Genomic DNA, 27,200 nt, shown 5'->3' with positions numbered 1-27,200 from the left:
CTGTTTCCCTTTCTGTTTTGCACATTTCATCATGTGTGCTCTAATGTGGCAGGGCCTAGTTATTATTTTTGTATCCCAGCATTAAATAATGTTTGACATGTAATAGGGGGCTAACAACCACTATGGACCACTAAAAGAATATATATTCAATTGGTTTTCCCCACCCACACCACCACTGCTTACTGTGTGCTGATCAAAGTCTACAGATTAGGTGTTAATGAGTCTCTCTCATTCACCCTAAAGAAGCCTGAAAACAAAAAGTCAGGGTTCTCTTTATAGGTACTCCAAAAAAACAGGAAATACATGACAGATATGTAATAAAAGGAACTGAAAGGACAAAGCTTCCACCTGAGCAGAAGTCAAAAGGTAGACCAGGCAGAAATGCATGGCAAGAAACAAGCAGTAAGAACATCCTCAATATGGTAAAGGGAAGTTATGAAAAGCCCACAGCTAAGATCATACAATTGTGAAAGACTGAAAACTTTCTCCCTAAACCATAACAAGACAAAGATGCCTACTTTCACTCTGCTGCTTCTACTCAACATTGTAGTGGAATCAGAGCAACTGGACAGAAAAGAAATAAAAGGCATCCAATTGGAAAAGAAAGAAGTAAAATCATCTCTAGTCTCAGATGACATGAAAAAAAAAAATACACACACCCATAGACGTTTTAAGAATCCACACACACAAAAATTAAGCTGATCAATTCAGCAAAGTTGTAGGATTAAAAAATCAACACAAAAATCAGGAATTCTATACACTATCAATGAACAATCCAAATATGAAATTAAGAAAACTATTTTATTATTTGGGGGGCATTTTAAATAGTATAAAAAAGAATAAGATATATGGTAATAAATTTAACCAAAGAGGTATAAGATTTATACACTAGAAATGACAAAACATTGCTGGAAGAAATTAAAGTTCCAAAAAAAGAAACGGAAAGACATTGCTGGAAGAAATTAAAGTTCCAAAAAAAAAACAAAACGGAAAGACATCCCATTTTCATGGATTGGAAGACTTAATTTTATATATATATATATATATATATATATATATATATATATATAATATTAATATATATATAAAAGATTTTATTTATTTGAGAGAGAGAGAGAGATCACAAGTAGGCAGAGAGTCAGGCAGAGAGAGAGAGGGGAGGAAGCAGGCTCCCCGCAGAGCAGAGTCTGATGCGGGGCTCTATCCCAGGACACCAGGATCATGACCTGAGCCGAAGGCAGAGGCTTTAACCCACGGAGCCACCCCGGTGCCCCAAGACTTAATAATATTAAGATGATAATACCAAAAATAATTTATAGATTCACTGTGATCCCTATCATATCTCTATCAGCCTCATAGGCAACAAAAGTATAAAGAGACAAAGGGGGGGCGCCTGGGTGGCTCCGTGGGTTAAAGCCTCTGCCTTCGGCTCAGGTCATGATCCCAGCTGGGCTCCCATCGGGCTCTCTGCTCAGTGGGGAGCCTGCTCCCTCCTCTCTCTCTGCCTGCCTCTCTGCCTACTTGTGATCTCTGTCTGTCAAATAAATAAATAAAATCTTTAAAAAAAATAAATAAAGAGACAAAGGGACCAAATTAAACTTAGAAACTTTGGTGGATCAAATGACATAATCTATAGAACAAAAGGCAACCTATGGAATGGGAGAAAATCTTTGCAAATCATTTATCTGATAAGGGGTTAACATCCAGAATATGTAAAGAACTACAATTCAACAAAAAAAATCAAACCTGATTGAAAAATGCATAAAGGACTTGAACAGACATTTGTCTAAATGACATACAAAGGCCAAAAGGAAAATGAAAAACATGTTCATTGTCATTAATCATCCGGGAAATGCAAACCAAAACTACAATGAAATAACACCTCATACTTATAAATATAAGAAAACAAAAAACGAAAAATTACAAGTGTTAGCAAGGATGTAGAGAAATTGGAACACTTTTGCATTATTTTCTTTTTTAAGATTTTATTTATTTGACAGAGGGAGACACAGCGAGAGAGGGAAAGCGGGCTCCCTGCTGAGCAAAGAGCCTAATGTGGGGCTCCATCCCAGCACCCCGGGATCATGACCTAAGCCGAAGGCAAATGCTTAATGACTGAGCCGCCCAGACGCCCCTCACCCTTTTACATTATTAACAGGATTGTAAAATGGTGTTTCCTCAAAAAATTAAAAATAGAGCGGTGCCTCATTGGCTCAGTCGGTTGAGTGTCTAACTCTTGGTTTCAGCTCAGGTCATGATCTCAGGGTCTGGGATTGAGCCCCATGTTGGGCTCTGTGCTCAGCAGGGAGTCTGCTTCTCTCTCCTTCTGCCCCTCTCCCTGCTCATACACTCTCTTGCTTTCTCTCAGATAAGTAGATAAATGTTTAAAAAAATTAAAAATAGCAGGGCATCTGCCTTTGGCTCAGGTCATGATCCCAGGGTCCTGGAATCCAGACCCGCCCCGGGTTCCCTGCTCAGTGGAGAGCCTGCTTCTCTCTCTCCCTCTGGCCCTTCCTGCTCATGTGCATGTGTCTTTCTCAAATAACTAACTAAATAAATCTTTAAAAAATAAAAATAGAAATACCACATCATCTAGCAATCCTATTTCTGGCTATATACCCAAAAGAATTGAATGTAGAGTCTTAAAAGATATTTGTACTCCTATGTTCATAGCAGCACTATTCATGATAGCCAAGAGGTAGAAGCAGTCCAAGTATCCAAAAGCAGATGAATAGATAAGCAAAATGTGGTATATTATTCAACTTTTAAAAGGAAGAGATCCCATCACAAGCTACAACATGGACAAACCTTGAGGACATTAGGTGAAATGAGCCAATCACAAAAAGACAAATACTGGATGATTCCACTTGTAGTGTCGTGATACTGTGATTTATAATATGTATTTGGTCTTCATTCATGTTCCTGGTAGAGCTCCTAAGACCCTAGGGATTTCCTAAGTGACAGGAATGATCAAGGTATTTTTTGTTACTTATAACACATCCCTTTCAACCACAGTTGAGTTTAATGCGGTGACTTTTGAAAAGCACTTAAGGATGGGGGTTGATTGACCAGGGGAACCAACTCTATTGATAAGAGGGTTGGAACTTTCAGTCCACTTACCAACTTGGGGGGCTTGTGGGTAGGCAACTGAAGATTGACTTAATAACCAGTGACCAATGATGGTTAATCAATCATTTCCTAAGTAATGAACCACCCATAAAAATCCTAACTGACTTTCGAAGTTCAAAGAGCTTCTGGGTTGGTGAACAAGGTGTTCACATGCCAGGGGATTGCACAGCCCCAACACTTCAGGGTCAGAGGCTTCTATGCCATAGGACCCTTTTTCTTTTCTTTTTTTTTTTTTTTTTAAGATTTTATTTATTTATTTGACAGAGAGAGATCACAAGTAGACAGAGAGGCAGGCAGAGAGAGAGAGGGAAGCAGGCTCCCCGCCGAGCACAGAGCCCGATGCGGGACTCGATTCCAGGACCCTGAGATCATGACCTGAGCTGAAGGCAGCAGCTTAACCCACTGAGCCACCCAGGCGCCCTGCCTCAGGACCTTTTAAGACTTTGCCTTGTGTGTCTCCTCATCTGGCAGTTCAGTCATATTCCTTAATATTCTTTTCTTTTTTAAAAAGATTTTATTTATCCATTTGAGAGAGAGCGAGAGAGCACAAGTGGGGCAAGAAGCAGAGAGAGAGAGGCAGGTTCCCCACCACGTGGATGCCTGATGCGGGGCTCAATCCTAGGACCACCTGAGCCAAAGGCAGACACTTAACCAACTCAGCCATCCAGGCATCCCATCCCTTTAATATTCTTTGTAATAAACCAATAATCTAGTAAGTAAACTGTTCCTAAGTTCTGTGAGCCATTCTAGTAAATAACTGAACCCAAGGAGGGGGTTGTTGGAATCTCTGATTTCTGGTTGGTCAGAAGCACAGGTGACAACCTGGGTCTGCAACTGGCATCTGATGTGGAGCAGTCTTGTGGGACTGGGCCCTTAACCTGTGGGATCTGATGTTATCTCCAGGTAGATAGTGTCAGAATTGTTAAATTGTAGGCACCCAGCTGGTGTTGGGAGAATTGCGTGGTTCGGGGAAACTCTCCACATGTTTGAAGTACAGAGTATTTTGTGAATAGTAAGTAAAGGAAAACAATTTTTTTTCTCAGTTATCTAAAACAGGCAAATACATAGAAGCAGAGAGTTGGGGGTAGGGGGAAATAGGAAACTGTTATTAAATGGGCATAAAGTTTTAGTTACGTGAGATGATTAAGTTCTAGAGATCTGCTATAAAACATTGTGCCTATAGTTAACTATGCAATACTGTACACATAGAAATTTGTTAAGGGGTAGATCTCATGTTAAGTGTTCTTACCGCACAGGTGCCTGGGTGGCTTAGTGGGTTAAAGCCTCTGCCTTCAGCTCAGATCATGATCCCAGGGTCCTGGGATCGAGCCCCGCATCGGGCTCTCTGCTCTGCGGTGAGCCTGCTTCCTCCTCTCTCTGCCTGCCTCTCTGCCTACTTGTGATCTCTCTCTCTGTCAAATAAATAAATAAAATCTTAAAAAAAAAAATGGACAAAAGATTTGAACAGACATTTCTCCAAAGATATAAAAATAGCCAGGAAGCACATGCAATGATGCTGAACAGGGAAATGAAAATCAAAACCACAATGCAAGAACACTTCACTCCCACTAGGCTGGTTATAATCAAAACAATGAAAAGTAACAAGTCTTGCTGAGGATAGAGTAATTGAAATCCTTGTGAATGTAAAATGGCTCAGCCACTGTGGAAAAACAGTTTGGTGATTCTTCAAAATATTAAAAATAGAATTACCATATGATCTAGCAGTTCCATTCCTTAGTATATACTCAAAGAACTGAAAACATCTATTCAAACACAAACTTATACATGAATGTTCATAACAGCACTACTCACAATAGCCAAAAGGTGGAAACAACCCAAATGTCCATCAACTGATGGATATACAAATGTGGTATACCCATATGGAGTATTATTCTGCCATAAAAAGGAATGAAGTAGTGGAGAGCCTGGGTGACTCAGTTAGGCTGAGGGTCCTGGGGTAGAGCCTCACAGGCTCAGCAGGGAGTCTGCTTCTCCCTCTGCCTCTCCCCCTGCTTGTGCTCTCTTATGCATGTGCATAGTCTCTTAATAAATAAAAATCTAAAAAAAAAAAAAAAAGAAGGAACAAAGTACTGATACATGCTATAAATTGGACAGAAGTTAAAAACATTATGCTAAGCAAAAGAAGACAGACATAAAAGGTCACATACTATAGGATTTCATTTATATGAAAAGTCCAAAATAGACAAATGCGTACAGAAAGTAGATCAATGGTAACTAGAGCTAGGAGAAGGGGATATGGGGAGTGACTGTTTAATGGGTATGGGTTTGGGTGATGGAAATGTTTTAAAACCTCACCTCCAAGGTGAGGTGATGCTTGCACAACCTTGTGAATGTACTAAATGTCACTAAACTGTGTATCTTCAGATGGTTAATTGTACATTATGTGAATTTTACCTCAATTAAAAAAAAAAAAACCCAACACACAAGGTGTTAGAAAAAAGGATATATTTACAAGCCAACAAGTTCCTTAACTCTAGCTAGAGGGAGAGGAAAGAAGGAGGTAGCAAGTATAAGGAGATCCTTTCAGAGCCCAGCCTCACTCCTGTAGAAACCCTGAGTACCAGGCCGTGAGGTCAGCTCCTACTCCATGGCCCATTCCTTTTCCAATTCAAGCAGCAATCCTCCCATTGGCCATAGCCCTCAGTCTTCTTGCCAGTCATCCTGTGCCCAGGCAGGCATCGGTGAAAAATACTCAAACCCTGGCCCTTTATAGCGCAGAGCATGCAGGAACATCACAAGGTCCTGGGGCAAGGGGTCCTGGCGCACCAGCCGGCACTCTTCGCAGAGAGGGTCTATCTCTTGATTCACAACATCTGTTTCAGCTGCCTTTTCTGGTGCCAAGGCCATTGTGTCCAGAACCTGAGGAGCTGCCTCAACTGCTCCATCCATCTTCTGGGCAGATGCGGCCAACTCTCCTAGGTGGTCCTTGCCCAGCTCTGAGGAGGGAGCTGAAGAGCCTATGAGTCCTGGGGACAGATCGCCCTCACAGAGATCTAGCACATCCAGGCTCTGTTTGGCCTGGTGCTCTGCCACAAGGTCGCGAAGCAGTTCCTCATCTGTCTTGGGAATGTGGCCGCCCCGGCCCCGAGAGGGGCCCCACGCAACTGAGTTGTAGATGGGGTCATTGAGGATGGGGTGGCCCAGGAACTGGAGGTGAACTCGGATCTGGTGAGTGCGGCCTGTGAGGGGCCGGCACCGCACCACACTGGAGTGGCCGTTGTAGCTCAGTCTCTGGAACACTGTCTCACAGGGCTTGCCCCGAGCATCTACACGGCACACCCCTACCTTGTAAGATACCACCAAGATGGGCTCCTTGCAGGTCACTTCCTCAGCGGGGAACTCCCCCTCTACCCGGCACACGTATTCCTTCTCCAGCTACATAGGAGGGAAGAGGGATAAAGTCAGCACAAAGCCTAAATTCATGAAGTTCAGACCCAATACAGTGATGGGAAATGCAGCAGTGTCAGATGGAAGAGGATGCAAACCCCAATACACCATTTCCCAGTTGCATGATTCTGGATATAATACTTAGCCTCTTCAAACCCCATTAACTTGTCCAGAAAACATTAAAACTAGAAAAGCATTGACTTCACCGGACTGTTAAAAGGATTCAGTAACTTAGACTCTAATGTACTTTGTACTGAGCTGAGCCTGGTACATAGTAAACACTATCTGTATCACAATCAGATCTGGAACTACAAGTCTTAAGACCACAGTCACCACCATTTAACTCTTCTACCCAAGCTTCTTCAGCCTCATCCAGAATCTTTCTACCAAGTAGGTTCTCACCACAATCTTAAAAACCTTCAGCATAAAAAAACAAACAAAATAAAAAACACCTTGGTCAGCTGGTCAGCACTTTGAAACTTCCAAACAGCAAACTACCAACAGAGGCTGTGTATATGCCTCTCTAAGGAGCTTTTGAAACAGAAGAGATGGGGCGCCTGGGTGGCTCAGTGGGTTAAGATTCAGCCTTTGGCTCAGGTTGGCTCAGGTCATGATCCCAGGGTACTGGGATCAAACCCGGCATTGGGCTCTCTGCTCAGCAGGGAGGCTGTTTCCCCCTCTCTCTGCCTGTTTCTTTGCCTATTTGTGATTTCTCTCTGTCAAATAAATAAATAAAATCTTTAAAAAAAAACAAACAAACCAGAAACAGAAGAAATAATAACCTGTCTTTGGTATTTTCAGTGCTGACCTTCCTGAGGATAGGAAGGTTGGCCAGATAACATGAAGGCCCACTTCAACAGAAATCAGTGAAACACTTTTGACATAGAGCATTCGTGAGCCCAGGAAATGGCATGCAGGAGACAAAAGCCCAGCTCACCTGCCGGTCCCGAACTTGCTCATGAATCCTCTCTGAGACAGCCGCTGTCTTGGCAAACATGAGGACCCCCGAGGTAAGGCGGTCAAGCCTATGCAATGGGTGTAGCTCTTTGAGTTGGTGCTCCTTGCCCAGGATGAAGATGACAGTGTTATGTCGGAACCGGCCACAAGGGTGGACAGGAATGGAAGAAGGCTTGTCTACAACCACCACATCCTCATTCTCAGCAAGCAGGCGGACAGGCTCTGCTGTGACTGGTGGCTCATGCCTGTGAACCCGGTTCCTCAAGAAGTCATTATCCTGCAAATGACACAGGCAACTCATCAGAACAGGGCCGAGCAACCTGTCATCAACCTCACACAGCTTCCTGTTCCTAACTGACACAGAATGGTCACAGTACATCCTTCAGCAGAAAATACAGCGTGCATAGTGTATTCATCGTATAAAAATACACAGACATACAGGCAGAGGGCAGGCATTGGAAAAGTTACATTTAAAAGTTTTCTGGGGGGTGCCTGGGTGGCTCAGTGGGTTAAGCCGCTGCCTTTGGCTCAGGTCATGATCTCAGGGTCCTGGGATCGAGTCCCACATCGGGCTCTCTGCTCAGAAGGGAGCCTGCTTCCTCCTCTCTCTCTCTGCCTACTTGTGATCTCTCTCTCTGTCGAATAAATAAATAAAATCTTTAAAAAAAAATAAAAAAATAAAAGTTTTCTGGGGCACCTGAGTGGCTCAGTTAGTTAAAGCCTCTGCCTTCGGCTCAGGTCATGATCTCAGGGTCCTGGGATTGAGCCCCGTATTGGACTCTCTGCTCAGCGGGGAGCCTGCTTCCTCCTCTCTCTCTGCCTGCATCTCTGCCTCCTTGCAATCTCTTGTCTGTTGAATAAATAAATAAAATCTTAAAAAAAAAAAAAAAGATAAAGTTTTCTGTGGTGCCTGAGTGACTCGGTTGAGCGTCTAGCTCTTGATTTCTGCTGGGGACATGATCTTGGGGTGGTGGGAACAAGCCCCACCTAGGGATCCCTACTGGGAGGGGAGTCTACTTGGGATTCTCTCCCTCTCCCTTTGCCGCTCCCCCTGCTCTCTGTCTCTCTCTTAAAATGAATGAATGAATGAATATCTTAAAAAAAAAAAAAAAAAGGTAAAGTTTTCTAAAAGGAGGAGAAAAAGCTCCATAAAATCATCACTTATATATTGTGACTTTGAACAAGTAACACTAAACTGTAAGTCCAAACATCAGGTCTCTAGACTTGGATTTGCCACAGGCTCACTGCATGTCACTTAACTTCTCTGGGCCTCAGTTTCCTCATCGAAAAATGTGAGGATTAGGCCAGGCCTGTACTTCTCAAAAGAGAGATGGGAGAGGGGATTCAAACCACTCATTCCCCAAATGCTGAAATCACCTTGTCTCCCCTCACAACAAAGTGTTACTGACAGGGTGTCTGGTAAATCTTAGCTGTGATGGAATGTGAAAAGGTCAAAGCACTGGGCTAGACAGTTCTAGTCTCTCTACCTGACATTTCCCAATTCCATCGTCTCAGGATCTATGATAAATAAGTAGTAGTTACAAGAACACAGGCTTTGGAGGTCACACTGGGGCAGGTACTTAACCTCTCTGAAGTTTACCTTAGTTTTGTTTCCTCACAGGTAAAATGAGGAGGCAATACCTACCCCACACGGCTGTCGTTAGAATTTAATATTAAGTACTAAAACGCTTACCTCTGTGCCAGCACACAGTAAGGAGACATAAACGACAGGCTCGATCATTACTATTTGTACAAAAATCTACAGCGCAACATACGATCAGTGCCAGTGCCACAAGACAGTGCACAAAACGAGCTTTAAGAATTTCAACTTCTGTTCCCCGGAAACAATGAAGCCGCCTGGATGCAGGGGATATATGAGCAGAGTTTTGAAGCAGACTACTTTTGCGGAGATGGGATAAGAGGAGTGAGATAAAAGAGTGTTCCAAGTGAAAGCGAAAACGGCTCAGGATTACCTCGATTTCACTTCAGTATCTATGCCCTATTAACTCTGAAAAGACCCCTGCCCCCTTTTCGCGCCCACTTCCGGTCGGCCCCATCAGGACTCCACCTTGAGCACAATACTGAGGTCCTGTACCGGCTCCTCGTTGAGATGCAGGCGCCCTTCCCGGACTGCGGCCTCATAGTAGGCCAGGGGCTGGGCTCGGAATTCGGTGCTGAAGACGTGGAGCAAGCTGTGGCCCACCCAGCGGCCCTTGCAGTAGGTCCGGAAGTCAAAGTAATAAGGCCGTACTTTGCGCAGGCCGCCTTCGAAGTAGTAGCTGGTCTCTGCAAAATGCTCATCGCTGAAGCTCACCCCTGCCCGCCGCTTCTTCGGGGGTGGCACGACGCGCTCCCTGGTGGCGTCCCGTCGCTTCTTACGCTTGCCTGGACCCGAAGGGGCAACCGGGGCCTGCTCCCCGCTCACTGGGGTCTGCTTCCCGACCTCCTGGGGCGGCTCCACTCCCGCGTCCACAGGCTTCGGACTCCCGGAGGTCCGCTCACCCCTTGCATCGCCACCTGCGTCTCCGTTTTGTTGAACCGGAGCCCTCAGCCCACTCGCTGCCTCGGCCCCGGTCGAGAATGTTTCCGCCATCGGACCCCAACAACTACCCCAAGTCCTGGCAGAGGTGAGGCGCCAGAGGTTGAGGTACCCTTGTAGAAGAACTGGGAGCCACCGGCAGCCGCCCGGCCACATGACAAGCCGGCCCCAGGTGCTGGGTCGCGATGTGAGGACGTCACCGGGCACGAGCCAATCAGCGAGGCCCAGTGTCGAGGCGGGGACTGAAAAGAGAGGGAGGGACGGAGGGAGTTGAATGACTGGGGTAGAATGTGTTGAGTTGCCGGTTGAGAAGCAGTGAGAGTGAATATAGGAGTCAGTTCAGTGGGGAGGCTGTGAGAGTGACTCATCAAAAGTGTAGATTCCATGTAGATAACGCCCAAAGTCCTTTGGATCTGGAAAATGAAAGGAGTTTTATTCAAAACAAATCAGAATGAGGATTGCTGAACTCAATATACTAAGAAGGGCGGTGTTATATACTTTAAAGGGTGAATATTATACTGACTTATAACTCAATAAAAACGTTATATGTGTATCTAAACATGCACAGCCCAGAAAAAATGTCTTCACATATATCCTTCCTGAGAAGGATGAGAAAGCTCCCATTTGCCTTCCATATGCTCCTGTCCGGTTAAAACGGCAAGTGGATCAGAAGTATTTGTCAGCGTTCTTAAATGCAAAATACAAAACCAACTCTGGTTAACTTAATCAGAGAGGAAATTACTGACAGGGTATTAGTGCCTCATAAAATAAAGAGAGCTGGAGAACAGGTTCAGAAACAGCCAAATCAAGAGAAGACAGGCCTCTGTGAACCAGCTACATGACAAGAGGGTGAATTGTATGGAATATGAATTCTATTTCAATAAAGTTTTTTTTTTTTTTTAAAGAATGTTTTTCCTAATGTGTCTGAAGCACAGACAAGGAATGAGATATTGGAAGATATTCTAGAGAGGAAGTCCTTGTGGGATTGTATAAAGCCTTGCTCCTCAAAATGCAGTCTCTGGATTAGCAACATGGGAAACACCTGGAAACTTGCTAGAACTGCAGAATCTTGTTCCTTCTTTCCTCCTGAACTACTGAATGAGAATCTGTATTTTAACAATATCTTCAGATGTTATGTCTGTATATTAACATTCGAGAAGCACTGGTACAGACCATGTAGAGTAGACATTTGTCATTTTGGGGGCATATCCAGCATCTTCTTAACACTCTTCTTTTGTGTGAGGGATTTCCCACATTATAAGATGTGGAAACCAGAAACTGGACTTCTCAGATTCCCTTACAGCTTGGGTATTCATCACCTGGGCTCCATTGATCAGTCAGGGCCATGAGTTCAGAGGCACACAGTAGAGGAAGCAGGCACAGTGTAGAGCCCGTGTGTGACAAGATAGCATTGGAAACATCTGATTCGGAGAGCTAACAGTAGGGGAGATTCTTGTGTCCAGCGGTCAGTCAGCAATGCCAGCTGCAGTATCTATGTATATACAGCAAGAACAGTGTCTAAACCTCACCAAGGGACTCAGGAAATCCCCCAATGCCTTTGAACATAGAGGGAGAGGGAGAAGCAGACTCCCTGCTGAGCAGAGAGTTGGACATGGGGCTCAATCCCAGGACCCTGAGATCATGACCTGAGCCGAAGGCAGATGCTTAATTGAATGTGCCTCCCATGCATCCAAGACACCCTCATTTTTGTTCAAGATATTTGAGAAGCTACATTTGTAATCAAGAGTTTGGTGAGCAGATTATCAGAGAAAAGGGCATGAGTTTAAAGGTCATAGAGTAGCTTGATGAAACACCTGTAAACCTATGACAGTGACCCTTTCTATGAATCAGATGCTGCCAGATTCAGGTCTCCAGTTCCAGTGTCAGTTGGAGGACTCTGGGGAATCTCTCATTCATAGACTTGTCCCCCAACTACCTACTTATTTCCTATGAATAAACCCTGAAAAAATCTTGCCTATTATTTGCTCCTTTGCTTTCTAATCTTCTTGCTTTCCACTTCTTTCTGTTTGCATATGCTAAGGATGGTGAAGGATGGTTATAAATATGAACAGCAGAGTTCCTCAGAGTTCCCTTTTATATGGTGGTAATTACTTACCATAACTACGCTGATTGGCTTTGGATACATCTAAAGGCTATAGCCTCAGTCAAGTTATGTCTACTGATGGTTGGCTAATGCCTTTGGTCACATGTTTCTTTGGGAGAGAGTAACTGGCCTGGAAACTGGAGGTGGAGAGTAGGGGAGGAAGGGTTGCATCTTAGGGAAATGTTAAGCTCTGAAAGATATAAAAAAGACATCTCCATCTTCTTCTATTTTTTTTTCCCCCAGCGTGGAGCCCAAAGCAGGGCTCAAACTCACAACCCTGAGATCAAGATCTGAGCTGAGATCAAGTTATACGCTTAAATGACAGGGCCACCCAGGCACCCCAAAAGTCATCTTCTTTAAAAAATCTGACATACTCCCTTACCATTCTCTCCTTTATGTACACTGGCCACACTTCTGTCATATCTTCTATAACTCTTTGCTGTTATTTGTAAAATTGCCTACCCCTATGGTGCACCTTCCTACATTTAGCTGTGAAGACTCTGGGACCCATACAAACTCTTACCGGTCTTGAATTACCGCTTAACACAAGTCTTAGAACAGGAGGTGCTCGGTGTCTATTGACTAAATGAATAAAAGAAAGCCTAACTTGGCTAATGGGACCTGGGTCTCCTGTAAGACTAAGGAAAGTAATCTCCTCCTTCCCCATTCGAGCCGCCGGAGTGCTCTAATTTGGGGAGTAAAGGGATGAAATTTTCAGAAACAAAACACCAACGCAGAGGATTCCCGAGGTGAATTTGCTCAGGTAACCAAGAAAACTCAAAGACCTGGGCAACTGGGCTTCCCTCTCCGAGAGGAGGATGGCCCGAAGGCTCGGTCTCCGGGGGTCGGAACGCTCAGGTAAGACGCTAGTGGAACCTGTCTCAGAGAAGGTGGGGGCCGAGGCATGTGACTCCACTGTATCCCCGCGACAAGTCCCGCCTACCTGTTTTTCTCACTCTGTTCCTCACTTCCTTACCCGGTCGAGCTCCTGTGAGCCAATCCACGCACAGAACATCGCCAGGTTGGGCGGTGGTTGGAGGATTCCTGGGGTCCGTCACTCGGAGACTCCGCCCCCCTATTTCTTCCTACCCTTCAGCGCCGGAACTCAGCCGAGCGTTTATGAGCTGGTGGGCACGCGTTTGCGGTAGGTGAAGAGGGTCAAGGTGCCCAGCGTTTTAGATCCTCGGCCCCAGGCCCATCCCAGGATACCACGGAGGAACCTCGGGGTCTGACTTCTCCCCTCCAGCCAGTTTGTGAGCCCAGAATGTCTGAGCCCCGGGTCTGAACGCCAGGATTCCCTGCGCTGTACTGGACTTCTAAGGAGGAGGGGGAAAGGACCCGGGCCCGGGTGCGAGGAAAGTTTTGGTTTGGGTGGGTTCAAACGAATTCGGGGTGGGGATGGGGGTTTATCATGGACCCTGGCATCAGTTCTTCCAGGGCCGCTGTGACTTATTTGTCCCCTCTTCTAGGCGCCTGCTTTGCCTGAACTGTCACTCCTGGAATTATTCAGACCTTCCCTCAGGCAGCCTTCCTAATCTAAAAGGTCCCTCCTGAAAAGAAGGTGTCAACCATTTTGTTAAGACTAGATAATTTTGAAAGCCCCAGGCGGTGTGGTATTGGATAAGAACGTGGATTTTGGAGTGGCACAGGTCTGGTTTCCAGTCAAGGAATCACCATATATCAGCAAGGGACCCTTGACTAGTTACCCTTCTGATCCTCAGTTCCTTCATTGTAAACTGATGGAAATGTCTCTTCCAGTGTTTCTGCCTATTAAAATAAGAACTTATAAAATAAGAATAAGGTATATAGTCCAGCTTTTCTACATGTAATGAGCAGATGGAGTTTTGCTTACGACATTTCTTACAGTTTTCACCAAGAAGCATTTTTATTATCCTCATGTATTTGGAACTCTGCAAGGCCTTTAGTCTGTGTCCTATTGAAAACAGAATTTAATTGGCTTAGGACAGGATGGAGATCTTTGGAAAGAAGTGCAGCATGGTTGTCTCCACTGGGAATGTCTTAGAAGTGTGTGTGTGTGTGATGAAATATATAATATAAAATTGCCATTTTAGCCATTTTTAGATGTGCAGTTCAGTGACACATTTGGTTGTGCAACCATCTCGATCATCCATCTCTAGAACTTCCCAAACTAAACTCTGTACCCATGAAAAAGTAACTCCCATACCCTCCTCTGCCAAACCCCTGGCAACCACCATTCTATTTTACAACTCTATGAATTTGACTGTAGGTACTTCATTTAAGTGGAATCATTCATTTTTTGTCCTTTTGTGTCTGGCTTATAGGCATTTCATTTTTAAAAAGAAACTTTTTTATGAAAACAACTTGAGTGCAGAGCCAGAAGAGGAATCCGATTACCCTTTTGTCATCTTTATATTTGCAACATAGGAATCTAATAAAAGACATTTTAAGTTTAGAGAAACTTCTTAGAAGCCTATAACCTTCTTTCGCTGGGTGAACAAATATCTGAGTACTGCATACTTATAATATATCCTTAAAGCCAGTCCTTCATGTTTTTCAGCTCAGATTCCAAATGAAAATGTTTGAGAGCATTGACTCTACAGCCACAAGATCTGGCCCTGATCTTTGGGCTGAAATCTGTTCCTGTCTACCAAATCCTGACCAAGAAGATGGTGCCAGCAATGCTTTCTCAGACTCCTTTATGGATTCTTACCCTGCGGGCACAGGCCAAAGGGACGCCCCAGAGTCTGCTGTTCAGCCGGCTACAAAGCCTTGGGCTCCCTTGCAGGATTCAGAAGTGTATTTAGCAACTCTAGGTAAGTTAGATGGCTTTTTTTTTTTTTTAATCAGAAGTCGGTGGTTTTAAGGAAGCATGTTGGCATGTGGAAGTTCAGTTTCATCACCTGGTTTCTATTCTTTTTTAAAAGATTTTTAGTTTATTTATTTGAGAGAGAGTGAGAGAGTACAAGAGCCGCAGGTGGGTGAGGGGGAGAAGGCTCCCCGCGGAGCAGAGAGCCCGTGGTGGGGAACTTGGGGCTTGGCTCAGATCTCCGAGATCATGACCTGAGCCAAAGGCAGACTCTTAACCTAACCGACTGAGCCATCCAGGCGCCCCTCTATTATTATTATTTTTTTTCCTCACCACATGTATTTGTTAGATGTAATTCTAAGGGGGTGTTTCGGGTTGGCTGTTGGGAAGGAGCACCCTTTACTTTTTTTTTTTTTTTTTTTTTAAGATTTTATTTTTTAAGTAATCTCTATACCCAACGTGGGGCTTGAACATACAACCCTGAGATCAAGAGTTGCATGCTCTACTGACTAAGCTAGTCAGGCACCCCAGGGGCACCCTTTTCCTTGTATTTCCCTTTAAACAGTCTTTTTACCTCCTGCCTCTGTTTCATCTGAATTCTGCTTCATTTCTTGGCATCCTGTGGAACCCTCTTGCCCATTATCGGTTGCCCATATATTCAGATAACTCAGAAGTGTCAAACATTATTCCATCCTGAAAGAAAAGGTCCCCAGAGCTGTGCATGGATTTCTGATGAAACTCTTAGATTGAAAAACTACTGTATGAAAAAACTATAATATTAAATGGATTGATTGTTGGAGTGGGAGCATGTTGACATAAAATCATTCTACCTCTTGTTAGTCATTTAATTCTTCTTTAGTCATTTAATTTTTTAAATATTTCCTCAAATAGCTGTCTTGTGTTAGTATTTAAGTGTTAGTATTTAGAGAGACTCCGAATATAGGAGAGAGAGTCAGATTGTCCCATGCGAGGGGAAAAAAATGTATCAGTTTAGGGAAGTGATTGCTTTAGAATTGTGGTATCCTTTTATTATTAAAAACCCATGAGGCTCATCTATGTGTCACAAAACCAAACCTGGGAATAATCATTTGAGGAAGGAAAGGCAATTTAGGAAGAAGCTTTTGAGGAAGGGCAGAAAGAATCAGAATAGAGTTTACATGATCTCTAAGAAATACCTTGGAAAAACAAAAGGAGTTCTGTTAATGATGTACTGGAGGAAAAAGATGTGGAAAAAACACAAGTGGAATGATGGATAATAAGAAACATCCAGGTGTAATGTGAAATTTTTCTGGAAGCCACCAAAGTTAGGATAGTAATACTTGCAGTTGTGGCCAAGGAGGCTGACAATTCTGTTCTGTGGCAGTCAGAACATCTGCTTAATGATAATAAGGAGAAGCAGCAGCAACAGTCTAAGAAAGCTGGAGAACCAGATCCTATGGCTTGTTGGTACTCTGTGCCCAGGGGTTGTAAGAAACTTTCATGGATTTGGATTTGGTGATGATTTGATTGGTGAAGACTGGTTCAGAAGGTTAAAACTCCACAGATCTTAGGGCACCTGGGTTGCTCAGTGGGTTAAAGCCTCTGCCTTCTGCTTCGGTCATGATCCCAGGGTCCTAGGATCGAGCCCTGCATCGGGCTCTCTGCTCAGCAGGGAGCCTGCTCCCCCCCACCCCACCTGTCAAATAAATAAACATCTTTAAAACAAAAAACAAAAAAAACTCCACAGATCTTTTCTAAAATCAGTTAAGAACATGATTAAGGGGCAACTGGCTGCCTAATCAGTAGATCCTGGCTCTTGATCTCAGGGTTGTAAATTTGAGCTCCACACTGAGGTAGAGATTACTTTAAGATGTTAAAAATTTTTTTTTAAAAAAGATGATTAAAATTTCATTCTCTGGGGGCACCTGGGTGGCTCAGTCGGTTAAGCATCTGCCTTCAGCTCAGGTCACGATCTGTTCCTGGGGTCCTGGGATCAAGCCCCATGTCCTCCCTCTCCCTCTGCCACTCCCACGCTTGTGCTCTCTCCCTTTCAAATAAAATCTTTAAGAAAAATTTTCATTCTAAGGGTGTCTGGGTGACTCAGTTGTTAAGCCTCTACCTTCGGCTCAGGTTATGATCCCAGAATCCTGGGATCGAGCCCTACATCGGGCTCCCTGCTCTGCGGGAGGCCTGATTCTCCCCTTTCCACTCCCCCTGCTTGTGTTCCCTCTCCCACTGTGTCTCTGTCAAATAAATAAAATCTTAAAAAAAAAAAAAAAGTTTTCATTCTCTGAAGGATAAGAGCCATTTCTTTGCCTGTGGCAGAATCTGGGAGACAGTAGCAGGCAGGCTGGGAGTATGCAGGGGTGCCTCTTTCTGCCTGTACAATTTAGATCACACCTAATTAGGGACTGAGCACACTCAGAGAGGGGAAGACTTTTTCTTTTTTTTCTTTGATAGACAAAGATCACAAGTAGGCAGAGAAGCAGGCAGAGAGAGAGGAAGAAGCAGGCTCCTTGCTGAGTGGAGAGCCCGATGTGGGGCTTGATCCCAGGACCCTGGGACCACGATCCGAGCCGAAGGCAGAGGCTTTAACCCACTGAGCCACCCAGGCGCCCCATGGGGCGGGAGGGGAGACTTTTTCAAGCCCCAAAGAGTACCTTCCACCTTTAGAACCAAGGCAAGACAATAAAATGATTGTTTTTATTCCCAGATAGACCTGAAACAAAAAGAATGTGGGGCACCTCGGTGGATTAGTTTGAGCATTCCACTGGTGATTTTTGTCAAGGTCATGACCCCAGGGTCATGAGATTGAGCCCCTGGTTGGGCTCTGCACCTGGCAGGGAATCTGCTTGAGGTTCTCTCTTTACCTTTCCTTCTGCTACCCACCCCCCCATGCCTATGTATGCTCTTTCTCAAATAAATAAATCTTTAAAAAAAGAAAAAAAAAGGCTCCACTATGAGCAGCAATTAAAAACTTAGCCAGCTCAATGTAAGATCCATGTAATTCTTTTCACATCCTCAAGAAGGCAAAAACTCCAATATTTAACATTTATCAAGTACAGATTTTTTTGCATGCGTAAGCTCCTAGTGGTAACTTGCAGCAACTAAAGGTGCTTTTTGTTTTGATATGTGGGTGCTAGCTGATGTGGCTTGTTTAGCAATGAAAACAGAATTGCAAATCATAAAGTTTCATTTGGGTCTGGGCTTGATATTCCCCCTGGCCTTCCAAAAGGCCATCATTTACCCATTCATTATCATTGAAGGCAAGACTACATTAAAGAAGAAGGCAAATGGTGATCCCCTTTCTTCTATTCTTTTTTTTTTTTTAAAGATTTTATTTATTTATTTGATAGAGAGATCACAAGTAGGCAGAGAGGCAAGCAGAGAGAGAGAGAGGAGGAAGCAGGCTCCCTGCTGAGCAGAGAGCCCGATGTGGGGCTCGATCCCAGGACCCTGAGATCATGACCTGAGCCGAAGGCAGAGGCTTAACCCACTGAGCCACCCAGGCGTCCCCCTTCTATTCTTTAATTGTTCCTAAATTACACTTAAAATGCAAAGGCGAGTAATTAAACATCTATCATCAGGAAGCCATGTAGACCACTCTCACTGGGATTACAAGATGTTTGTTTTTATTAGGTTCCAACATCCAGGCCACAAGTTGAGTAACTTTTAGAAATGTTGGGAGATTGCCTTCTTTAATCAAGAATTTAATCACTGATAGAGATCTTAAAGGTCTTTTCTTATTGAGTTCTCATCAAGTCAATTTTAGTGTGTAATGAACCATTGGATCTTTCATCATTTTCTCTAATTCTTTCTCATGAGATTTGGAAACTACTTCTTGTCATTATAAGAGAAAGAAAAACCATTAACTCCTCAGAGAGACTATTTTCAAGGAGTTGACACATGTCAAGCCAAGGAAAACAAGTAATGCATTGGAGAGATACCTGCTGGCTTCTGCGATTTCAAAGAAAACGTGCCATTGATTTATTTATGAGAGCCTATGGCCTTTTTCCTTTCTGGGTTTAAAAATGTATTTGATACAATACAGAATTAAGACATGGTAAAGGAAAAAGAAAAATGTATATTTCCCTTTACCTGTCCTTAAAAAAAATGGGCTTTTTTGCAGGGAGTGTGGATGTACTCATTAGTGAGAGAAATTTTAAGTTGTCACCTTGCATTTTATTTTATTTTTTTAAGATTTTATTTATTCATTAGAGAGAGAGAGAGACAGAGCACAAGCAAGGGGAGAGGCAGAGGCAGAGGGAGAGGGAGAAGCAGACTCCCTGCTGAGCTGGGAGCCTGACTTGGGGCTTGATCCCAAGACCTGGAGATCACTACCTGAGCTGAAGGCAGACACTTAACCGTCTGAACCACCCAGATGCCCCTGTCACCTTGCCTTTCAGATTTAGTTTTATTTCATATTCACTTTCCTTGTTAAGCTGCTTCTCCTCTTCTCTTTAGAGAAGAAGCTGAAAAGAATCAAAGGTTTAAATCAGGAAGTGACTTCCAAGGACATGCTTCGAACCTTGGCCCAAGCCAAGAAGGAATGCTGGGATCGGTTCCTGCAGGAGAAGTTAGCATCAGAATTCTTTGTGGATGGACTTGATTCTGATGAGAGGTAATTGGTTCTCAGTCCAGTTCCAGGTGACAGCATTGCATTGGGGACATTTCTGTTTCTCTAAACAATTCGGGGAGAGTGACATTTGAGTCCAGATACTGGTTGATATCAATATCAGCTTTTCTAAGCTCAAAATCGTCCTTTTGACGGATGCGCTATTTGCTTAGTCCAGTAGCAGGTGTTGATAATTATTTTTGCAAAAGAGTAAATACTCCACCTATATCTAGATCAGAGATTGAACAGAATTGAGGAGAAAGCACGGTCTTCATTCCTAAGTACACAGCATACTTAAGAAAGTTGTAATGATCAACAACTGCAACTGTGTCTTACCTGAATCGCCATCGACTTAGAGAGTTCCTGTCATATTGCAGGCATTCAAATTAGTGTAGACTAAATGAATTAATTTCTTTTTTTTTTATTATTTTTTAAAGATTTTATTTATTTATTTGTCAGAGAGAGAGCGAGCGAGAGCGAGCACAGGCAGACAGAGTAGAAGGCAGAGTCAGAGGGAGAAGCAGGCTCCCTGTGGAGCAAGGAGCCTGATGTGGGACTCGATCCCAGGACGCTGGGATCATGACCTGAGCTGAAGGCAGCTGCTTAACCAACTGAGCCACCCAGGCGTCCCTAAATGAATTAATTTCTTAAGCATCTACTGTGTGAAGGCACTACTCATGACGTTATGGGGCTGAGGGTGCTGGGGTGGCAGAGAGATGTAAGGAAGTTTTAGTATCCCTCCCCCATTTTTTTTTTTTTTTTTGGTCCCCACAACTATTTGGGGAGAGACAACAAATTTTTATAAAGACATACTTAACGAAATAAGGCAGCATAAGAAAAGAGCTGGGTGAGTGGAAGTGACAGAACATGCTTTGGGAGTTGAGAGACTCTTGAGCTCCCTGTGGGCTCTGGTGTTTGTGCCAGAGAAGAAGGTAGGACTTGAGGAGTATCTGCAGGTGGGCTGAATGCAGAGAGGAGGAGAGGGCTTTCTGTCGCAAAGAGAGGAACGGTGCTCAACACCTGAGAAAGAGGCTCTGCCATTTCCTGGTTGTATGTTCTTGAGAAAGTAACCTGGGTGTGCCTCAGTTTCCTACTCTGTAAAGCGGGAATAGTAGCTCTTCCCTTATCATGCTGTTGAGGGTGTTAAAGGAGTAACAGTGTCTCAAGTGCTTAGAACAGACCTGGGCACCTGGTAAGTACAATGTAAATGTTAGCCATGAGTGTTAGTCCTACTGGACTTTTAAAGTTCAGTAAGAAATTATTCAGAATAAAAAATTGGTGAGGGAAGTAAAAGCCTGAATGTTAACAAAAGGTCTTAGGGAAACATCACCTAAGTTTGCAACACATCGTTAACATTGACTTAACATTAAGTCCCATGATGTCAGATAAAACAGCTGCTGAAGTGGGGGACTGTAGGTGAATAAAACTTGATAGTTACATCTTACTTTTCAACATACAGAGCATTTTCACTTACATTGTCTTAAATACTGCATCATTGTGCCCCCAGATTCTTCAGAAATTAATGTGGCATCTAAGGTCAGCCCAACTACCTACCTTCTGAGGGTTCAGAAAATCATACACATTTGCTCTTTTCTGTCTCTGAAGACTCAACCCAGTTGAGCCTTAAACTCCACCAAACACAAGAGACTTGAAGATGCACACATTCCCAACCCATCGATCATTTGGTATTCTCTTCTCTCTCTCCTTGAATGTTTGCCTCCTTTCCAGTTCTGAGAAGAAAAGACAAAATTTGCTCCTGCACAATTCTCAAGTAGGAATTCTTTTGAAAGCAGATCAGCACCAAGGCTCGAGTTAATGTTTCTGTGTGTCTGTCAATACCTTACAATGATGCGAAGATGTTCCCTTTTCTGTAGAAGCAACTGAAACAATTCTGTGAAAAGCATGGGAGAGGAAGATGAAATGCTCCTGGAGTGCCCTGGGCCCCTGAGCTGTGGGCACCCTTTCCCCTGAGCAGCTGTCTATGGGAACACTTCTTTCTATGAGTGTTAGAACAAGCGCATCAGAAACAGTAGATAGGCATTTATTTGCAGATTTCAAAGTTTCTTTTTTAAACAGAGGCCATCTTATAGTGGAACCTTGTGATTCTTCACATATGTGAAGGCCACAGGTATGTGACTCTCCTCATGGCAATGCCTTTGGCAGAGGAGTAATGGGCTGAGAAATCCTCCTGTCTATCACACGATTCTGCCATTTTAGTCGTCTGAAACCTGCTGGTGATGGCTTGACCTCTTGGCTTAAGACTTTGGGCTACTGAAGAGCATAGAATAAGGTTTCGGTTATTTGTCATCATTTATAGTTTACTATGTTTATCTCGTAAGCATTAGAGTGGAGGGTCTTGGGTACTTAAGGAAGGCGAGAGGGGACCCTTCCCCCCCTCCTCACAGATCCAAACCCAAAAAGAGCCCTCTGGCACAGTGGCTATTTCTCTGTTGGAGAAATTGCCACGCAGATGTTTCCATCTTGGGGACTTGCTATAGGATGAAATAAACAAACAAAAACCCCCCACAAAAATGATACTTTGTGCAGCTAACTGCTTTAAGTATAATGGACTCAGAGTGCCTCAGGTATGGGAGATTTCAAGATGCTTGCTAATAATTTGGCATTTATTTAAATGTTTCCTCCCTTGGACAATTCCCTCTCTGGTTTTAAGGGAAAAAAGACAGGACCGAGGCATAAGCTCCTCTCCAGCTATTCTTGCCAGGCCTTCAGAGGCTGTGCATTTGAAGGGGGCCTGGTGCTGCTTATAGCCAGTGCCCACTAGGGGGTAAATTATGCTGCTGAGCTGCCAGGATGCACAGCTGTCAGAGGGGTATCGTCATCCCCATCCACCCCCCCCCTCCCCGCCGTTCCCTCTTAGCAGTGAAAAACAACTGTAGAAAGAAATTGTTGGTGGGCGGGAAGGCAGCATTTGAGTAACTGAGATAATCATTAAGTAATTAATCAGCCGGGTCTGACGCAGCCGCCCTATCCTCCTGCTCTCTCCTAGCACCTTGGAACATTTCAAGAGGTGGCTCCAGCCAGATAAAGTAGCCATCAGTACAGAGGAGGTCCAGTATCTGATTCCTCCGGAGTCCCAGGTTGAGAAGCCAGCGGCTGGGGACAAGCCAGCAGCAGCGGAACAATAAATTACACACACACACACTGAGCAGCTGTCTTGGGTCCAGAGGGAACAGCAGAGAGCTCCGTGGAGCAGCAAGGAGAAATCTAGGGAGGGGGGAAGCCCACCCTCCCACTCAACAAAGCAAACAGCTGTGGGCCCCCAAGGACTTGGGGCTGGCGTGTGTGACTGTCGGATAAAGTGACCGCCCCAGTGCATGCTGGATCAACATACTGCTTTCCTCTGGGTCTCACAGCTTGCCTGAGCTCTGTCGATGCAGGTGAGAAGTCCGCTAAGACTTTAGCGAAGCAGCAAGTATGAAAGTATTTGGAGAAACCAATACCCTTGGGTTTAATATATAAGCTAAGTAAGCCATATTTTTTCTTCCCTCTTCTGGATGTTCCTGCCTGCATTCTGAGCATTCCCTTGGTTAACTGTCAGGGGTGAGTGGGGCCAAGGAGAATCAAGTCTGCCTCCTTGGGAACCACAGCCCACATGGGGCTTCTCGAAGTTTGTAATAAATACAGGGACTTGAGGAAAAGAGGCTGCGCTTTTCACTTTTCTAGGGTCTGGTTTGTTCTTTGTGGAGAAAATGGGCAAAAGTGTGAAAACTTAGGTGTTCGTGTGTACATGTCTATTTTTGATTTCATGCATGGTTTCTCCCCTAACTTCCTCTTGCACTTAAAAAGGGCCAGGCTTCAAATTAGACTTATAAATATGTTGTTGGTATTTGACACCACTCCTGAATAGTTCCAAGCTCACTTGTGGCAGTTTTCCTGACTGAGCCTGTGTTTCCCTCCTTTATAGTGGTCTTGTTTAGCCTGTGTTGTCTGTATAAAACTTTCCGCATGAGAATAGTCGTGTGTGTGGTGCTCTCGACCTGCTTCCCGCACCTAGAGAGATGCTCCCAGGCAGTGGGGAGGTAAAGACAAGTGAACGATGATGTAAGAGAGCAGATTACCTTTGCCATTCTTCTATTTTTAACATGCATCCTCCGACAAGGCAGACCTTGGTGCTCTGAGGGTGGGATTCTGTGGCCAGGATTCTGTGGCTGTGGCTCCATGGAGCTTCTTCCTGGGTAATAGGTTTCAAGTCCCTAATGACAAGCAGGGCAACCCCCAGATCTGCAGAGAACACGTGCCCATATCTAAATCAAGTATTTGCTTTGAAAGGACAGGAATCAACCAGGTAGTTTGACAAACTTGCTGAATTATATAAATTTGGGGAGATATATTCTTTTTTTTTAATTGATTGTCTTAGTTTTATTCCTCCTGCTTTTTAATAGCAGGATTCCTTTGACATAGAGAGTGACCCTTTGTGTTCCCCAGACACTTTGAGGAAGCCAGACACTGACAGTCACTTGGCCCTGGACTTACAGGTTGCCATCCCCGCCCGGGGTTCAGGTGCTAGACCACACTCTTCCTACAGGGCCATCTGATGGCTTTCAGGTGGATGGATAGATTTTTTTTTTTTAAAGACTGAGTTTTCTTCTCCCTGCATGATAAACAAAAATCACTCTCTTCTCAGTAATTTTTTTAAGAGAAAAAGAGGTAAGGTCTCAAAACACTTTCTAAAGAGCAGCCCATCATCATCAGACAGAGAATGTATCCATACCAGAAAATAGCGTTTCTGTAATTCAGGCGAGATTCTAGCTTTGCCTTTTCCCTACCTCCCATTTTCTACCTAGGAAACACATATTAGTGTGAGAAGGTGGAGAATTGAGTTAGAGGAACCGAAAAGGAACTTTGGGACTGGAAGGGTTTTAGCCCCATGTGAAAACCTGGGTGGGGTTTGGGACAAAGTTCCCAGATCTTCGGCTCCCTGCGCACCTATCTTTTTAGTAGAGGCAGACTGCCACAGAAGGGAGTCCAGTGAGTTGCAATTCTGATTTCTGATTGGCTTAGAAGTGACAACCTAAGTGATCGCTTTTTTGGGGGATGGGGGAGCAGGCTCCATGCCGAGCTTGGGGCTTGAACCCACGGTCCTGAGATCAAGACCTGAGCTGAAATTAAGAGTCAGATGCTTAACCAGCTGAGCCACCAGGTGCCCAGTGATGGTTCTCAAAAAAAGTGAAGCACCATTTACCAAAAAAAAAATTGATATTAGCTCCCCAAACTGACTTACTATAATACAGACTTAACTTAGCTATTGAAATGGTACTAAACTTGAATTCGAGTCTTGAGTGCTATCTTTACTGCCTTGTGGTTTACCGTGTGATATAAATAAGTCAAATGACCTCTTTGTGTTGCATTTCCCTTTTAGAAATTCGACTAACCATAGGAAAAATTGTATTGGCCAGAAATGCTGATTCGTTTCCTTTGACCCCGGCAATTCCAAAGGAGCTCCAGTTAGCACTTTCCCAAATCAGTAAAATTTGAGTTGAGAGGGCTTTTCTTATTACCCCAAGTGAAACAGAGCAAACAGAGCAATATTTAATGCTAACCCTTAGAGCCAAGTAAGGACAATTACCAGTAGGGCAAAGCAGAAATGATTTCGTATACCCAAAGAAGTCTGGGTTAGAGCCAGGGAGATAAGCTAAGTGACGGGTGACCACCACTGTTCTCTCTTGGCACATGGTGCTCATCACCCAGGGCTTGGTAAGATCGGTGCTGGAATAGCACAGACTTGTGTCCAGTCCTGTTCCAGAAATAGGCTCTGGATGTAGGCACAGAAAGTAAACAAACAACCCACCAGCTGTTGCCAAGCTGTGTCCCTCCCAGGCAGGCCTGCCCACCAGGACTATCACTGGAGGAAACACCCTGAAGCCACTCCCTGGCCCTGCCTTGGAGTCACTCCCCAAGGTTGAGAAAAGCTGCAGCCACAGGAAGCAGACATTTTCCTGAAAATTCCAAGACACTCCAACCAGCTTTGGCCCTACTTGAGTTAGAAGATTCAAGATGGGACACTGCAATGGCAGTCTTCGGTGTGTGGGAGAGCTGTGTACTTGAACCCAGAAGTGGGTTACTGAAGGCATAGATTCATTTGCCTAGGCCATATTTGTTGAGCCCCTGCACGGTGCGTCATGGTGAACAGAGCAAAACCACACCTTCCCACGTGGAATGGTGGAGGGAGTGAGATGGCCTAGCTGATCATGTGGGCTTGGGCTGCAGAATCAAGGCATTAGCATAGCTGCTTTAGAGCATGTGCGGGGAGCTATGAGAGCCCTAGGCCAGTCAGGGTGGGAGGTGGGAGAGAGGCTGTTCTAGGGAAGCTGCGTCCAGAAAAAATGGGTAGTGGTCGGCTGTGAGAATGGAGGGAGAGGAGCATGGGGGCATAGTCAAGTCCCAGAAGAGGAAAACGGCATGTACATAGGCCTAAAGGCAGAAGAAGGAATAGAGACTGGAAAGTAGTTCGGTATAGTTGGGGTCATAAAGGACAAAGGAGGAATCATCAAAAGGTGAGGTTGGAAACTAAGAAACAAGGTCAGGTGTGAAGGGCTTTGTAAGCCATGTTAAGGAGCTTGGATTTTATTGGGGCAAGAAGGAGCTATTGGGTTCTTTTTTTTTTTTTTAACATTTTATTACTTGAGGGACGAGGGAGCAGAGGGAGAGGGACAACCAGATTCCACGCCAAGCGCAGAGCCCGATGTGGGACTTGATCCCACGACCCCAAAATAAGGACCAGAGCCGAAATCAAGAGTGGGACGCTTGACCCACTGAGCCATCCAGGTGCCCAACTAATGGGTCATTTTAAGAGGAGCAGTAACAGGATCGGATTTGGATCTGGAAAGACGGTTAGGGCTGCCATGGACACCACATGATTAAGTTGATTAGGGAAGCACAGATTCACATTTGGCAATGGTATGTCCAAATGAAGAATGCAATTAGGTGGCTTGTAGTTTTCCCTTATTTATATTTTCTGGCTTAATTTCTTTGAAGTTACTGTTTCACCGTTACAGAACAAATAGAATCCTGTTTGGCAGATTGCAAAGGCTGACATGTCAATCTCATCCCATCCTTTCATCCTACAGTACAGACACTCCTCTCTCGGGACACTGGGTCAGTGTTCCCTCCCACTCTATCTACTTGTGCTGTCTCTCTATCTACTTGTGTGTCTATCTGTGTCAAATAAATAAATAAAATCTTAAAACAAAACAGAAAAACAGCATGGACGAAAGAGGTGGCTGACTACACATGAGTAAGAGGAAACCAACAAAAAATTTAACAAGTTAAAAGGCTACACGTGGGCTCACATGTCAGTTTCGAATAGCTGGAGACTATTCCAGACACGGGAGAGTTGTACTCACGATAAGCTTTCTTCCATAGGCCTTCCTCTGAGGTTCTGAGGAAGAGTGGGAGCAGGGCAGGAAATGGGGGAGGGCTTTCCTCCTCCAAGGTGGTGGTGCCAGCACGCAGGACTTGGTAAGGCAGCTGCTGAGGGAAGGCAAAAAGCCTCAGCTGCTTCTGCAATCCTCTTATAAACCAAAGCCTTAAGCCCCTGGGGAAGGGGCAATGGAGTCTTGCTTCGGGGGAGTGATAAAAGCAAAACTCACCTGCTTCTGGGTGAGGAGTCAAAACCTTTTTGCCCTTCTTTAACACAGCCAAAGATCCATTGCTTCAGTGA

The 27,200-nt window shown here is 44.4% G+C and overlaps 2 protein-coding genes and 1 long non-coding RNA gene across 10 annotated transcripts in view; 1 reads left to right on the top strand and 2 right to left on the bottom strand.

Annotated features, from left to right (window-relative positions):
* Positions 1 to 5,289: 5,289 nt before the first annotated feature.
* On the bottom strand, positions 5,290 to 10,446 carry RPUSD2 (RNA pseudouridine synthase domain containing 2). 2 transcript variants are annotated; one of them, XM_032343293.1, is made up of 3 exons: positions 9,563 to 10,446; positions 7,475 to 7,771; positions 5,290 to 6,525 (listed from the first exon to the last, which is right to left on the bottom strand). In XM_032343293.1, the coding sequence occupies exons 1-3, from the start codon at positions 10,187 to 10,189 to the stop codon at positions 5,791 to 5,793; spliced, it is 1,659 nt and encodes a 552-aa protein (XP_032199184.1). In that variant the 5' UTR covers positions 10,190 to 10,446; the 3' UTR covers positions 5,290 to 5,790. The 2 variants fall into 2 exon arrangements, with proteins under 2 accessions (XP_032199184.1, XP_032199185.1); XM_032343294.1 differs by having other exon boundaries at positions 9,590 to 10,446.
* Positions 10,447 to 13,202: 2,756 nt separating this feature from the next.
* Positions 13,203 to 23,199, top strand: CCDC32 (coiled-coil domain containing 32). Of its 6 annotated transcripts, none has more exons than XM_032343295.1 (4): positions 13,203 to 13,281; positions 14,677 to 14,932; positions 19,369 to 19,525; positions 22,527 to 23,199. In XM_032343295.1, exons 2-4 carry the CDS (start codon positions 14,689 to 14,691, stop codon positions 22,663 to 22,665), a joined length of 540 nt encoding a protein of 179 aa, XP_032199186.1. In that variant the 5' UTR covers positions 13,203 to 13,281; positions 14,677 to 14,688; the 3' UTR covers positions 22,666 to 23,199. The 6 variants fall into 6 exon arrangements, with proteins under 6 accessions (XP_032199186.1, XP_032199191.1, XP_032199189.1 ...); XM_032343298.1 differs by having other exon boundaries at positions 13,209 to 13,281; positions 14,682 to 14,932; XM_032343296.1 differs by having other exon boundaries at positions 13,233 to 13,485.
* The window catches only part of LOC116590905, a 41,245-nt gene continuing 34,156 nt past the window's right edge, over positions 20,112 to 27,200 (bottom strand). The window contains exons 3-5 of one of the 2 annotated variants that reach the window (XR_004285784.1): positions 26,884 to 27,007; positions 23,599 to 23,761; positions 20,112 to 21,790 (exon numbers count right to left, since the gene is read on the bottom strand). This is a non-coding gene — a long non-coding RNA (uncharacterized LOC116590905). The remainder of the gene's footprint in view (positions 21,791 to 23,598; positions 23,762 to 26,883; positions 27,008 to 27,200) is intronic. The other variant, XR_004285783.1, reaches the window with a different exon arrangement.

The sequence above is a fragment of the Mustela erminea genome, chromosome 5, assembly GCF_009829155.1.
Source record: "Mustela erminea isolate mMusErm1 chromosome 5, mMusErm1.Pri, whole genome shotgun sequence".
NCBI classification, from domain to species: Eukaryota; Metazoa; Chordata; class Mammalia; order Carnivora; family Mustelidae; genus Mustela; species Mustela erminea.
This window is presented reverse-complemented; position numbering and strand designations above follow the sequence as displayed.